The 16,518-nt window shown below is 35.5% G+C and overlaps 1 protein-coding gene across 1 annotated transcript in view; it reads right to left on the reverse strand.

Moving 5' to 3' along the window:
- Positions 1–16,518, reverse strand: part of LOC150105454 (unconventional myosin-Id-like) — a 435,962-nt gene that overhangs the window by 298,761 nt on the left and 120,683 nt on the right. The window contains exons 2-3 of the mRNA XM_090394828.1: positions 15,447–15,655; positions 947–1,040 (exon numbers count right to left, since the gene is read on the reverse strand). Of these exons, the coding sequence (XP_090250954.1) occupies positions 947–1,040; positions 15,447–15,655 (303 nt within the window). The remainder of the gene's footprint in view (positions 1–946; positions 1,041–15,446; positions 15,656–16,518) is intronic.

Raw genomic sequence — 16,518 nt, forward strand, 5'->3', positions numbered from 1 at the left:
CAGTTGTTTGCGGATGATGTGAAGCTGGGAAGGGTTATTAGTAATAGTACAGATGTGGCAGCCCTACAAGAGAATTTGAATAAACTAGCAGATGGGCAAATGAATGGGGATATCAGTTTAATGCAGCAAAATGTAAAGTCTTGAAGTGTGGGATACATCGATGAGAGGCTGCATACTCTCTTAGAGGAGCTGTACTGGAGGAAGTAGTAGAAGCAAGAGATCTGGGGGTGATGATTGATAGAAAACTGAAATTCAGGGGGCATATTGCAAAGATGGCAAAGGTAACCCAGAGGATTGGTGCAATACTCAGAAGGATGCTGACCTGCAGAGACAGAAGAGTTATCATTCCATACTTAGTGATCTAAGTGATCCGACCACACTTAGACTATTGTTTTCGAAGTTGGTTCCCAGGATTTGAAGGGGATAAATTAACTGTGGAAAGGGTGCAGAGGCGAGGCAGATAACAAAGATGGTTTCAGGACTGTACAATGTTAGTTATGAGGATCAGCTGAGGGAATGTGGACTGCACACTTTGATGAATAGAAGAAGGAGAGGTGATATGATCGAGACTATTAAACTGTTGAGAGGCAGTTACAGGGTGGAAACTGGGGAGTTCTTTCAGTTGGTGGAGCAGCAGCAAGGAGCGATGACAAGGGGCCATCCCTGGAAGTTAAAAAAGGAAGCTGTAAGCAAGAGGGTGAGGAGTGGTTTCTTTGCATGGAGGTTGATGGGACGGAATGGAATGCGCCTGATAGAGTGGTGAGAGCAAGAACAGTCAATGAATGCAAGGAGTGGTATAATAGACTTTGTGTTTCCTAAAAAGGACCTCCCACAATGAGTCTCTTGACTCCATAGAGGCCTGAATAATAATAATATTATGTACCGAAATCCTATGTCATTAAAATTAAAAAATTATCAAAAAAAATTTATTTATACATCACCTCACCTTTCGATTTCTTTCTGACCACTGACATTTGTAATAGCAGCAATATAGCGCATTATAATTTTGGAAGCCTCTGTTTTCCCCGATCCACTTTCTCCTAGAAAAAATATTAAAAATAAATATAGAAAACAACCAAAGTATAACAAGAAATTATATTCTTGGTTTAATCCTTTATCCAAGTGTAAGCAAACAATTTTGTGCCTGAAGTAATTTCAGGACTGGGCAACTCGTATGTATATAGAAGCTAATGACTTCACATCACTTGTCTTAGTATTCCATAATGCAAAGCACATATACTTATGGACATGTATAATGCTATACATTATGGGAAGGGTCACTATCCACACTGGTTTCGACCTTTATTGAGGTCTCATCAGTGGGAGTCAGACTCAGTAGTGATACGAAGGTTGAAGTAATGCAGAAGTCATATTTCCATATGCGAGTAGCCAAAAGGGGTTACACCTTTATTATTAAAATGCTCTGGATTAGAGATAGATGTTGGAAGTTTTTCAACTTCGTTATGAAGTCATTGGCTTCTATATACGAGTCGCCTAGTCCTGAAATTACTTCAGATGCAATTGCTTACACTTGGATAAAAGATTAAACCCAGAATATAATTTCTTGGCATCTTTAATTTATAGTATAACCATATGGAAAAACTTCAAAGTATAATAACTGCAATAAAAAGTTATTTATTACAATAGATTTCCTTCACCATTCATTGATTTGTTTATTCATGGTTAAGTTTTTGAGATCCTGTTTTATGGACTGTGGGAATTGCTTTGACTGCTTATAATTTGTACAAGAAGTAAACCAATCAAGAATGAATTTGAGTGGCAAGGAACATAGCTGCCATTCGCTCTTTCAATGTGAAAGCTATCAACAGTGTACATAGCTATCAACAGCTATGTACACTGACTGGAACATTTATGTTAAAGGATGACGGATATTAATTATGAAAAATAAATCAAGGACATAATTTTTCATTTTTGTAGATACAGCAATAAGTATGAATGTAGAGGTAAGCTACATTCATACTTAATAACTTAGAATGGAAATAACTGTTCACAATTGGCATTGTCCTGCAGCCTGGCAATTGAAAAAACACTGGTCTTTGTGGCAGGATTTTTCTTTGTTAACATTAACCTAAGTTATTATTATTACATGGACAACTCCATGAAGTCTGTAGATTGATTAATGGGAGATCCTAAACATTATTCCAAGCACTATTCAATCTTTGCACAGTATCTATCATACTTCACTTTGAACTCATTCATTCAGAGCACCCACAACACACATTGGCAACCAATGCACTGATTTAGCACTGATTCACTATTCTCCAAGCAAAAAAATCTATTCCTCATAACTTTTCTAACCACATTCTTGTTCAATTTCCACAGATGATCACTAGTTCTCCCACCACAAGACCTGTTCCAAAACATTTCCTCCGTATCAATCCTATAAAAACCTTTAATTAATTTGTATATCTCAATCATATCACACTTTTCTGCCTATCAACCAATTTCTGTAACCTGCAAATCTTTAAGCTATCCTCATAAGATACATTCCATGGATATACTGGCAAGTGGTCACTTGCCAGTAAATCCTCTCCATATCTTCCTCATCCCCAAAAAGCCACATGACCAGATCTGTGTGCAGTAGTTCTGATGGGGTCTTATCAAGGCCTTATCTCTGCTCATCAGGGTGTTTTCTTCAGTAACCAAGCAATCTGTTTTGGCTATTTTTTACAATATGCCCACATTTCAAATCTTTATCCACCAACACCCCCACATCCCTCTGGCTTAATACATAATCTTACACTTTGCCAAATTAAACTGACATCTGGTCTCCTTTGCCCACAATGTCAGTCTATTTAAATCATCCTGCAAAAATTTTAACATCATCTTTAATGACTATTGCTCTAACTAATATTCATCATCAGCAAACAACTGAATATTTCCCCTGAGATCATTTCCTATATCACTAATATATAAATTAAATACTAGCGACCCAAGTACAGAGCCCTGTGGCATGCCACTAGTCACAAGTCTTTTACTGAACTCTATTCCTAAATAAACTACCATCAGGTGTCTCTACATCTCCATGCAATGTGCTCATCAGAATTTCGTGCAATATCCTGTCAAAAACCTCAGCAATCACCATATACCCATTACCTTTATCCAAATCAGCTGTCGCTGATTAAGGTGATTTAGTTAGCTAGGCATGACCTGCCATTTACAAAACCATGTTCTTCCCCATAAAGTATCCCAATCCTATTTGCACATTCCTGGATTTTTTTTTTTTTCTTAACCAACTTTTTATTTATTTTTTTAACCTTATTAATTTATTTTAACCTTATCAAGATAATTAATAAGCAAAATGCCTTTATCATCCGAAAACACTGATGCAATGACCTCTCCTGCTGCTGATGGAACCAACTCTGTCTTCTTTGGCAATGAACAACCAGCTTTTGTTCACTGTTTTGACTGCTGTTTAGATTCTGGTGTGTAATATTGAATCTGAATCTCATCCATAGTAATAAATCGATGCACAAAATCAGTTTTAATCTTGTTAAAATGCTCCAAACACCGTTCAGAGATTTTCATGCGAGTGCGTTTTTGATCTGCTGTGAGCAAGTGTGGCACCCATCTTGCACAAAGCATTTTTTTCATATGCAATTCTTTGTGCAAAATATATCCTAGACATTCTTTTGAAATGTTATAGTCACAGCAATTTCACACACTTTCACTCGCCGGTCATCTAATACCATATTGTACACTTGATCAATGATTTCTGGTGCTGTTACACTTTTTGGATGTCGTTTACGTATCATCTTCAAGGTTGGTACGACCACGTTTAAACTCAGCAGCCCATTTCTTAACTACCCAATCGGTCATCATCATCAAATTCCTGCTATGTACCCTCAAGGGGTGTACAGGATATGACAGTATTACATGAAAAAATAACATCATTACTAACTTCCTATCTACAATTTTCCTCCAAATCAGTCTGTTACTTGTCAAGACTCTAACATTATCAGATCTTATATTTCTATCGTCTAAGGCACTTTGTACCGTATCAATCCACCTATATCTTGGTCTTCCTCTGGGTCGTTTTCCTGCCAACCTAGCAGAGAACACTTGTTTTGCTAATCTTTCCTCTCCCATTCTATTTAAGTGACCATACCACCTGAGATTAGCTCTGCTAATGCATTCCTGGATGCTGAAAATGTCAAGTTTTTTCCTAATATCCTCATTTTTAATATGATATTGCCATTGATGCCATCTGCTCACGCCTCTAATCTTTCTCAGGACTTACATATCTGCGGTCTCTAGTCTTTGGTCAAGTGTTTTACTTCTGACCCAGCTCTCAGATCCATAAGTTAAAACTGGTTTGAACACTGTCTTGTATACAGCCTAATTTAGTGTTCCGACTAATTTCTCTCTTATTCCATATGAATTTATTCAATTGACTTCCCACCATACCAGCTTTGCTGATTCTGTTGTCTATTTCTATATTTAATTTACCATCTTCAGTAAAAATTGTGCCTAAGTAGCTGAAATGTTTTACTTGTTCCACAGGTTCTCCATTCACAACACAGTTGACATTTTCAACAATTCTGCCTATTTTCATTGTCTTTGTCTTTTTATTGCTGACCTTCATACCATATCTATTACAACAGTTATTCAATTTAGTCAGAGAATCTTGCAGAATTGTAGCAGATTTATTTAGAAGTATAACATCATCCGCATAAAGCAAAGAGCTGAGATTAACATCTCCAATTTTGATATCAGGTTTAATACCACTTTCCTTCATAATGTGATCCATATAGATAATGAATAACAGAGGGGATAATGTACATCCTTGTCTCACACCAGATTTAACATTAAACCATCTTCCTGTGCTTCCTTCAATTCTAACTGCTGACTTACAACTCAAATAAAGACTATGTATTGCTTGATATAATGCCCCATTGACACCATATAACTGCAGCGTATTGAATAGCTTCTCTCTTGGCACCTTGTCATATGCCTTTTCCAAATCAACAAAACTTAAATACAGATCTTTGTTATATTCCCATGCTTTCTCGACTATTTGTCGTAAAGCGAAGATCTGATCCTGACAGCCTCTATTTGGCCTGAATCCAGCTTGTTCTTCACCAAGCTTTTCTTCCACAATTCTTCTCAACCGTTTCTCAAGTATACTGGCATAGATCTTGCCAGGAACACTCAGTAGGGAAATACCTCTGTAATTCTCACATTCAGTTTTATTTCCCTTTTTATATACGGGTACTATGAGAGCTCTACTCCAATCATCGGGAATTCGTCCCTCTGTCCAGGCTTTCTGAACTATGCAGTGCAGCCACTGTAAGACTTTTATACCACCATACTTCAGCATTTCTGGTCGAATATCATCTACTCCTGCTGCCTTTCCACATTTCAAGCCTTTGATGGCTTTTTCTACTTCAAGTATGGATATGTATTCCTGACTGCATGCCTGGTCAGTGTTTTTTATCACTGTGCTGTCATCACTCCTTGTTTCATTTAGCAGTTTTTCAAAGTAATTACTCCATACTTCAAGGATATCTTTTTCTCCTGTTTTCATGTCACCTTTATCATCTCTAACTCCTTTTACAGCACTCTTTCCTCCATTCCTAAGCTTCTTCAACAACCTCTTGCGCACCCATCTTGCGCAAAGCATTTTTTTCATATGCAATTCTTTGTGCAAAATATATCCTAGACATTCTTTTGAAATGCTATAGTCTCAGCAATTTCACACACTTTCGCTCGCCGGTCATCTAATACCATATTGTACACTTGATCAATGATTTCTGGTGCTGTTACACTTTTTGGATGTCGTTTACATATCATCTTCAAGGTTGGTACGACCACGTTTAAACTCAGCACCCCATTTCTTAACTACCCAATCGGTCAAGATGTATATATACTTCCATGTTACAATGGATGCGAAGTGCATATTAAAACTGTAATACCATTGATATTACACTGAAATATATGATGGATACAAAGTGTAGAGGAGTGATGTATTTTATCCATATTGACAGCGATGTTTAATTGCTGAAAACGAAAGAGAAGAGTGCCCATAAACTTTTATGAACTTCGAATGAATTTCTTTTGCCATTAAACCTTCTTTTACAAAGAATTTTATAGCTGCACGATACTCAATTTTATCCATTTCAAGGGATATAGGCAACACTTTTGTTTAAGACAGATGTATAAAACAAACTACTTGATAGAATGACTTGCAATTTCACATGGATGCTTATGACAGATGCACCAACTTAGAAAAAAAAAAATCTTGCCGATACTGTTGCCATCTATGGTCGAGAACTTTTTCAGATCACCCTCGTATTATTCACATTTGACCTCCTTGGTTAGCACACACCTGCTCTCCAACCAACAGGTAACAGGTTCTAATTCTGCTGTGGCCATGGATGTTTGGGATTATCTTATGTACTGCTACAATCTTTGATATGGCATAGCCATCCTCCTGTCCATACTAATATTTTATAATCCAAACGCGTATTCTCCAAATTTTTGCAACATCTGTCAAAAACCTTAGTAAAATCTAAAAGTATCATGGTGTATCCATTCTCCATGTCTAATTCAATGGTAACAATATTACAGAATGTGAGCAAGCTGCTAAAACATGACTATCCCTTACAAAACCTATGCTGTTCATTACAAAGTGGAGATTCACTGTCAACCCATTTCTGAATGCAAGCCCTAACCAATTTTTCCAAAATCTTCACACCACTCCTGAGATACTGATTGGTCAATAGCTGGATACATCAGTCTTTTCACCACTCTTCTGCAATGGGATTACCATACATTCTTTCCATTCCTGCAGAATCTTCTCTGTTCTGAGTCTCAAATTATATAGCCTGGTCAAAGGAATAGCCAGTTCAGCTGAGCACTCTTTTAGTACCCATGCTGATATCCCATCAGCCCTTATTGCTGAATTCTTATTTGGTTTGTATTCAAATATTAATGAGGATGTATTCAAATACCTGAGTTTCTTCATTTACTGATGAGGTAGCAGTGAAGAATATATGAAAAGAACTCAATGTTCCATACACCAGGTTGAGCTTTTAGCAAAATGAGCATTCATTAGTTGAACAATCTCTTCTGCATCTGTCATCCTCACACCATCTGCATTCAGAAGAGTTATTCTTCAGTATATTCTTCTTTCACTTGCATCATATCGATAGAATTCTTGTGGGTTGTCTTAGCTTTCAGAGCCAGTTTCTTTTCATACTCAGACTTAGCTTTCTGTACAACAATGGTGACTATTCTAGTCTGCTACTTATAATTTTCATAACAGACATGATATTCCTTCCGCATCATCCATTTCTTACAGATCTCTTGCTTAATAAGATTGTGCATCCATTTGACACCTATCCTATTTATTCTTCAAACTCTTGGGACAACACATTCCAATATTGCATCATTTAAGTATTTTTTAAATGCTTCCCATTCAGCAACCGATCCCATTCCACTGAACTCGGTGTACTCCTCAGTTGATCATAATTTTCTGCTTTGTAGTTCAGCATTTAACTTTTTCTGAATGGAACATTCATAAACTTAGTCACTTCCCAAGTGAGTACTGCATGATCACTGTCACCAACTGGAGGCAGAATATGTCTTTAACTGAAATATCCTCTGACACTATAATCAAATCTAACACTCTTTGACCTCAAATTTGTTCTGTCACATCAGCTTGAAGAAGTTGTCTCACAACAGCTCAATAAATTCAGTTTCATTCTTCTCATGAGATTTTACTACTACCCAATCAATATTTGGATAATTAAAGTCTCCCATTATAATTACTCTTTTCATGCCCATCGTCACTATTTGATGATGCATTCCTTCATCACTAGAAACAGATCCACCAGTCTGTAACAACACCCCCACTATGTAATTGATATTATTAGATTCCACTTTACACAATATAAATAAAAAAAGAAATGTATACAACAAGTATACATAATAATTTGTCATATGCCTGCCTGAATACACAAACTGGAACCAAAAAACAATTTACACATCCCACTCCAATTTTTTATTGCCTGGTATGAAGATGTTAATGGAAATGAGCAATGAAATTTAAGAGAACCATTCAGGCTCTCATGGAAACCCCGAGAAAAGTTTATCAGGGAGCAGCTCTAACAAATAAACACTTTATTCGTTTAGAAAATTGAATCTCATCAACAAGCTAGTAATGTTGTGCAATGATAGATCCATAATTTTTATACGGTACTATGGTTACAGTAAATTTATAAAAACCAATGAAATAAAACAAGTATTTTCATCTGTAACCTTCAAAGATAAATCTTGTGACTCCATGGGAGTTGTGAATAGTAAGCCAAAAATTAAATGGAAGTAATTCTCATTTTTCCATAATCTTTAAGATTATGTACATTTTCAGCAAATGAAAAATGTTTGTATGCCATCAGAAAGGCACTGATGATTTGCAACACAATTTTAAGAAGCACCCTCTATTCTTTTAAAATGAATTGCAAAAAAAAAAAAAAACATTTCTATCGTTATCAGAAAAATCAAACACAATGCATAGTGAAAGTTTTTAATCTGATTAGTGTTTTAAAAAAAAATTTATGATGAACCTGAAAAACCTATTCCTCCATCTTTCTTTAGTCTTTTAATCAACAAGTAGAAATTAACATGCAAAAACAGGCAAACCTCCCAAACATTCAATTCAGAAATAAATGGAGTTTTAACCATAACATGCTTCCATGATATTGTTGTTTAGAATTACTACTGAAGCAAAACTCTTGCAAATAAACATTCTTTGTATCATGACCTTAATGAGGTTAATGTTTTGGAGAAAAAAACAGCAAATCTAATAATAATGGCAAGTACCTTCTGAATTTCTTTCAGAACATGGACTAGTCATTATAAATACATACCATGTTCCAACATAAAGATGTGCATAAATTAATTTGGAGAATTAATTTATATAATGATAGATCCATAATATTATCAGGGAGCAGCAGCTGAGAAAAGAAACAAGGCTTATTGACTATTTTGTGTGTGTGTGTGTGTGTGTGTGTGTGTGTGTGTGTGTGTGTGTGCGTGCGCGTGCGTGCGCGCGCAGGATATTTGAAACCAGATGTGATCACCATTTACTATTGAGAAGAATAAAAATGAATTTTATATTCAAAAATAAAATATTCTTTGTATCATAACCTAATGAGGTTATGATACAAAGAATATTTTTTATACAAATAATATCCATCACCAATCTATGAATACATCCATTTTTTTGAGCCAAAACTCAAATTTCAATTGGTAAAAAGAGCATGAACAGTTTGGAGATATTGTTCATAAAAAAATAAATAAATAAAATAAAAATAAAAAAAGAGACAAATTAATCACCAGTCTTTACCTAATGGCGGCTAATGCATGCCATGCAATTTGGCTCTCTTGTTTAGGAGAAATTTATTTATTCTCTTTTGTAATAATTTTTTCAGTGATTGGACAACACCGCTGAGCTGAAGACAGCAGTTAGAATTGAAGGAGGTACAGGAAGATGGGTTGATATTATATCAGGTGCAAGAGACAAGGGTGTACATTATCTCCACTATTATTCATCATCTATATGGATCACATTATGAAGGAGGATGGTATTAAACCTGATATAAAAATTGGTTATGTTAATTTACCCCTTTACTTTATACAGATGCTATTATACTTCTACCAGTGCAGTTCTGCAAGATTCCCTGACTAAACTGAATAACTGTCGTAATAAATTTGGCATGAGAATCAGAAATAAGAAGACAAAGACAATGAAAATAGGCAGAAACTTTCAAAACATCACAACTATATCCTAAATGAAGAAACTATAAAACAAGTAAAACATTTCTGCTATTTAGGTACAATTTTTAGTTAAGATGACAAATGAACATGGAAACATTCATATTCATTTGTCATCTTAGAAATTAGTAAGTCTCGTATGGTAGGAAGTCAACTGAATAAATTTATATGGAATAAGAAAGAAATTAGTCAAAACACAAAATCAGATGTATACAAGACAGAGTTCAAACTAATTTTAACTTATGGATCTGAGAGCTGGGTGAGAAATAACAGACTTGATCAAACTGGAGACCACAGATATGAGAGCACTGAGAAAGATTAGTGGAGTGAATAGATGGCATCAATAGCAGTATCACATTAAAAATGAGGATATTAGGAAAGAACTTGACATATTTAGCACTCGGGAATATGTTAGCAGAGTTAATATCAGGTGGTATGATCACTGAAAGAGAACCGAGGAGGGAAGTCTTTTTTCCTGCCAGAATGCAGGAAAAAATGCCTCAGAAGAGATAAATATAACATCTGATAATACTGGAGTCCTGACAGGTAACAGATTAATTTGGAGCAAAACTGTTGATAGGAAGTTAGCAACGATGTAACTTTTTCATGTAGTACATTATAATATCCTGTACACCACTTGAGGGTACTTGTCAGGAATTTGATTAAAATGGTGATTTTTTGTGCTAATTATAAAACCTGAAGATGCACCAGTATTTTTACGTGAGCAAAACTAGTTTGCATAAGTTTCAAATTATCATCATCATAAAATTCCTGCCTTGTACCCTCAAGGAGTGTACATGATATGATAGTACTACATGAAAAATTTATATCACTACTAACTTCTTATCTACAATTTTCCTCCAAATTTTCCTCCAATCTGTTACCTGTCAAGACTACAACATTATCAGATCTTATAGTTTCAAATTAATGACTAATAAAATATCCTTGTTAATGCTCAGTGTTTGTTAGTTGTAAAAGACCCTTCAAAGAATAGATTACAATGCCAGAATGTGTTATGAATACCAGGAGAATGAATTAGTTTAAAGTTCAATATGATACAGTTGTAGAGGATGCATAAGGTAAAAAGGTGATCAGAAAGCTCAGGAGCAGTACAAGGCAGAAAGGAAAGGTGACCAGTATGGTAAGAAAGGCAAAATCAGATTATGAGAGGAAATTAGCCAAACTTTAATTAGTGATGAGGATAGGGAGGTAACAGAACTGGTTTAATTACTGAGCAACCACTTTGCAAGGGTCCATCACCCAGGCGAAGATATATTATAGTAATAGATGTGATAGGAACTGATGTGGGAAAAGAAGTGGATGAATGGAAATTATTTAAGATATTGCAGAATCTCAATGTGAATTCAGCCAGGGTTAAGAATAGATTATATCAGATATATGGACGTGGATTTATGTAATATATGGGAGTATATGAAATCTGTTAGATTGCAAACAGTTCAGTCTACTATGTCATAATGGTCTGTGTAAAAATAGATAAGTTTCAATGTTAATTGTTATCAATATAATAAAGTGAGTCTAATGAATCTGGGTATAAAATGCCTAAGTTACTACCACTTGTGACAAACCAGAATGGGATAGTTAATATAAAGTGTCAGGATAGCGGTAGGCCTAACAGGCTTTAGCATTTTATGTACACTAATGCCAGGAGCATTTGGAACAAAGGGGAGAAGATTTTGCCATTTGCTAAGTTCATCCTGACCAAAAGTTATTGGCATTAGTGTGACATAGCAGACAGAAGATGATATAGTTAGTGGGATATAATGTGAAGGGTATAGTGTGTTCAGGAAGGATAGAAAGAAAAGAACGAGAGAGGAGTGTTACTAATGATAGCCGATGAACTGCAACCAAATAAAGTAGAAGTTCAACTGCAGGCCAGTGAAAATAGCACATTTGAGGCTATCTGGTGTGAGACAGAGGCCAGCAGAACAAAATATACAGTTGGATGCTTCTATAGACCAGGGGATTGAAAGAATGATGGTAATAGTATGCACTGGCAAATAAGCTCAATGAGTAGAGGGTAGGTAATTATTATGGAGGATTTCAGCTACGGGAACATAGACTGGAAGGAGGAGAGGACACATGGGAGGAAGGAAATGGAGTTTGTACAGTTACTAAGGGATAATTACCTGAGATAGCATGTGATGGAATATACTAGGAGAGTGAGAGTGCTAGATCTAGTAACTGCATCAGAGAATTTGTCTATAACCGATATGACTACATTGCCACCAATTGGTGAGAGTGCTCATATGGTCTTGACCTGGGAGATGGCTAAATGTGTGAAATTTTCAGTTAAGAGGGGGGATATATGTGGAATTGCAGAGCTAGTAAGTATGACAAGCTTAGGAGATTGCATGGATCGGTGGCATGGCATGTGAAACTGCAAGTGTTGGACGTTGATAATGCATGTAAAGTGGTAAAGAAGTTTTTGAGGAAAGTAATAGCAGACTGCATACCTACAGTCAGGAGAGTAAATCAAGTGGGAGTTAAATGGATGAATATTATGGTTAAGCTAGAACTACAAAAAAAAAAAAAAAAAAAAAAAAAAAAAATTGTGGAGAGAATTCAAGGAGAAAGGCAACCAGGAGGCACATGAGTAGTACTAAGCACAGGCCAGAAGGGTAACCAGCATGGTAAGAAAGGCAATAGCAGAGTATGAAAGAAATTAGCAGTGCAGGTCAAAAATAATTCCAAAGAGTTCTATTGATATGTTGCAAGTAAAAGGAAAAATGTTTATGACAAAATGATTTTAATGAATGTCTATGGTAGGGGGATAACTGAATCAGTCGAAATAGTAAAATTACTAAGTGAACACTTTCAAGACTATATCATCCAGGTGGAGATATTGCAGTAATGAAAGAGAATAAAAAACTTATATGGGAACTGAGGTAAGTGAAATGGAAGTGCATAGCATATCACAAAACCTTGATGTGAATATAGCTAAGGGATTAGATGGTATACCAGCTTGAGTTTTACATGAAGGTGCTAGGAAACTGTCAGTGCCTCTGACCACAATGTTTAATCTAAGTCTTGGTTCTGGGTTAGTCTCAAAGAGATGGATTGGTGCAATGAACTATTTTCTGATCAGTGGATTGGAAAATAGTTCCATTGCATAAAGGAGGTTCCAAAACTGATGTAGTAAATTATAAACCAATCAGCATATCAGGACTTCTTGTCAAGGTACTGGAGAAGTTGGTCAAGAGCAAAATACAGGAATGGATAGACAGAAATGGGATACAGTATGGAGGACAACATGGTTTTGTGAAGGGTGGATCATGCCTCAGTACCTTGCTCATGATTTATATTACAGTGGCTGCCAAGTTGGATAAAGGTCTATCAGTATCATTGGGTTTACAATGATGCTGATAGACTTTGCAAAAGCCTTTGATAGGATACCACATGGAATTCTAATCAATAAACTGCAACACATGGGGATGGTTATAAATTTAGTGAAGTGAATAAGAGGGTGGCTGATGGAGAGATATCAGACAGAGAGTAGTCTACTCAGGAGTCAAGTCCAGAAGAAGACCTGTGGTTAGTGGCATGTTTCTGTTCTCGGGCCGCCACTATTTAATTTGTATATTAATGATATAGGAAAGGAGCTGAGAGGAACTATTCAGTTGTTTGCCAGTGATGCAAAATTAGATAGAACAATAGTTAATATAGATGATGTTAAAATTTTGCAGGATGATTTGGATAGACCATCAGTCTGGGCAAAGGAGAATGGACATCAGTTTAATGTGGCAAAGTGTAACGTCATGTATTTTGGGGTGAAAAGATTACCAGCTATATATATATATATCTATATTGATGGAACTGTACTCGGAAATGGACAGAATCAGAGATTTGAGAAAATTTTGAGAAAATTAAAGGAAGGGAGTTAAAGTTTAGAAAGCTCGGATTACTTGGTTATTGAAAAATACTTTGGCGAGCAGAGACAAGCAGGTTATTATTGCTCTTTATCAAGCTTTGATAACTTTGAATACTGTGCATTGCACAGATCTGGTCACCTGGGTTTCTTGGCAATGAGGAATAGGTGGACAGGATCCAGAGGCAAGTGACCAAAATGGTAGCAGATCTATGGAATGAACCTTATGAGAAGAGGTGGAAAATTTGTGGGTTACAGAAATTGGTTGACAGGCGGAAAAGGGCATGATATGATTGAGATATACAATTACTGAAAGGTTTTTACAAGATTAATACAGAGAAAATTTTTCAGAACAGGTCTGGTGATGGGAGAACTAGGGCCATCCTTGGAAACGGAGCAGGAGTGTGATTAGCAAGGGTGTTAGAATTAGATTTTTTGCTTGGAAAGTGGTGAAAGAGCAGAATAGCTTGCCTGAGTCTGTTGTGGGTGCCATGACTGTGAATGAATTCAAAGCAAAGTATGATAGATACTGCACAAATGTTGGATAGTGCAGGTCCTCCTTCGATAAATCTAAGAACACCATGGAGTAGCCCGTAACAATGATAATAATAATAAATTGGAGCAAATGGGGAGTAATATGAAAATGGTGACATGGATAAAAAAGCAGTAACAGACTTCAAAGAACACTACATCGTGTAACAGAATCAAGAAGACAAATAACCAGTGGTGTCTCACAGGGCTCTTAGTTGCACTGCTGCATACCTTAAATGACGATGTGGATGATTCAAGGTTAAAATATCTAGTTGTTTGATGATGATGATGATGCTAAACTAGTGAGTTTATTTACAATATATTTACAATTATTGTAAATAAACATGATGTAGAGATCCTTCAGGATGATTTAATTAGACTAATATTGTAGGCAAGGATAATGGTTACCAGTTGAGTGGTAAAGTGTAAAGTTATATGATTTCAGGGTAAAGATGTGTATTCTACTGATGAAACTACACACCATGAAATTGATAAGACTAGAAACTTGTGGGCAAGACTGGTCAGGGAGTTAAAGGAGGGAAGGGATATATTGAAAAAGTGGCCCAAATAGCAGAAAGGATAACTTAGATGCTAAACCCTCTGATAAGAAGGGTCAAGGAAAGTAATCCCTCAATTAAAGATACCAAGAAATTATATACTTGGTTTAATCCTTTATCCAAGTGTAAGCAAACGAAGTTTGCACCTGAAGTATTTTCAGGACTGGGACAACTTGTATAAGGAAGCTGAGAATTTGCTCACTTGGGTTTCTTGGGGAAAAAGGAAGCAGCAGAAAGGATGAAGGGAGAGAACAAGAAATCACTCCTCAAGGTTAAGACTGTGCTTAACAGAGAAGAGAGGATTAGATTCATTTTATTTCATTTTATTTTATTTTATTATTTTTTTTGCTTGGAGAGCAGTGAACAAATAGAATGCAATGTCAGAGGTGGTGAGTGTATTATCAATGAATGAGCTTAAAGAAGTATGATCAGGCATTGTGTGAAAAATGGCTAGTTTGGGCATTCATATGACGAGTCTTAGGACCAAGAAGATAAAATAATAATAATTATTATTATTATAGCAACTTCCATGGAATCAATAATCTCAAAATAATATTAAATGAAAAATTTCCTTAACTTAAAGTGATATTTACATATATCTTTACCATAAGATGTAGTATTTTAAGAATTATTTCTCAAAATATTCTTTTTAGCTGACATATTGAATGGTTTACCTGAAATAACAATGCATGTGTCCCTTGACTTTCTCTTCATTGATTTATATGCAGCATCAGCTATAGCAAAGATATGTGGAGGTCGTTCAAAAATTTCTCTTCCTTTATAATCATTAACATAATCGGTCCCATATATGTTCATAGTATGATAAGGATTTACAGATACACAAACTTCTCCAATGTAAGTATATATTCGATGATGCATGTACCTAATCAAATTATTAGAGTTTAATCAAAGACAGAATACTTCTAAGCAAAAATAATAATTACTAATCACATAAATATTATTAAATAATTTTTAAGCACTGCATTAGTTTAAAAATTATTTATGAAATCTTAGTGGAAGAGAATTCCTTACCATATAAAGTATAAGAATGCTTTACATTTGAAGGATTGATTTATTATTTTTTTTTACAACTGCCATCTCTAAAATTAAATGTTTTAGGATGGTTCCACATCAGAAATTAATAAATTAAAGTACTATATTTTTATTAACTCAATCCTTTCCTTTAGTGCTACCCAGTGATCAGCATTCATTTTAGACAAATTATGGACCAACTGTGTTATAAATAATAAAAAATTATTATTTATAACACAGTTGTAGAGTCTATAATTTGTCTAAAATGAAAGTTATTAACCCAATAGCAATGTTTGCTGTTCAGTCATCAGTATATTGGAAGATGTCAGAAGTTTATTTTTCACTTGATTAGACTATAATAAATTTAGTTTAATCCTTTATCCTCAACAGATTCCCTAATAGTCAACATCGTCCTACATTACTAGAGATAGGAACTTCAATCCCAGTCATAAGCGGAACACCAAATGCTAGATGGAATCTCCACAGGTCCAACTGGACTGCATTTCAGAAACAAATCGATCAAACCATTAGAGCAATTCCACCTACTCCTAATTGTTATCCTAGATTTGTTAAACTACTCAAATCTGCAGCAAAAGCCTCTATCCCTAGAGGCTACAAACAATATATCCCATGTTGGAGTAGAGAAAGTGAGGAACTCCTAGCCAAATATGAGGAAACTGAAGATCCAACTGTTGCTAAGGAGCTCATATCAAC

Source organism: Typopeltis vanoorti, chromosome 6 (genome assembly GCF_054136105.1).
Source record: "Typopeltis vanoorti isolate ZY-2024b chromosome 6, IOZ_Tvanoo_1.0, whole genome shotgun sequence".
Lineage (NCBI taxonomy): Eukaryota > Metazoa > Arthropoda > Arachnida > Uropygi > Thelyphonidae > Typopeltis > Typopeltis vanoorti.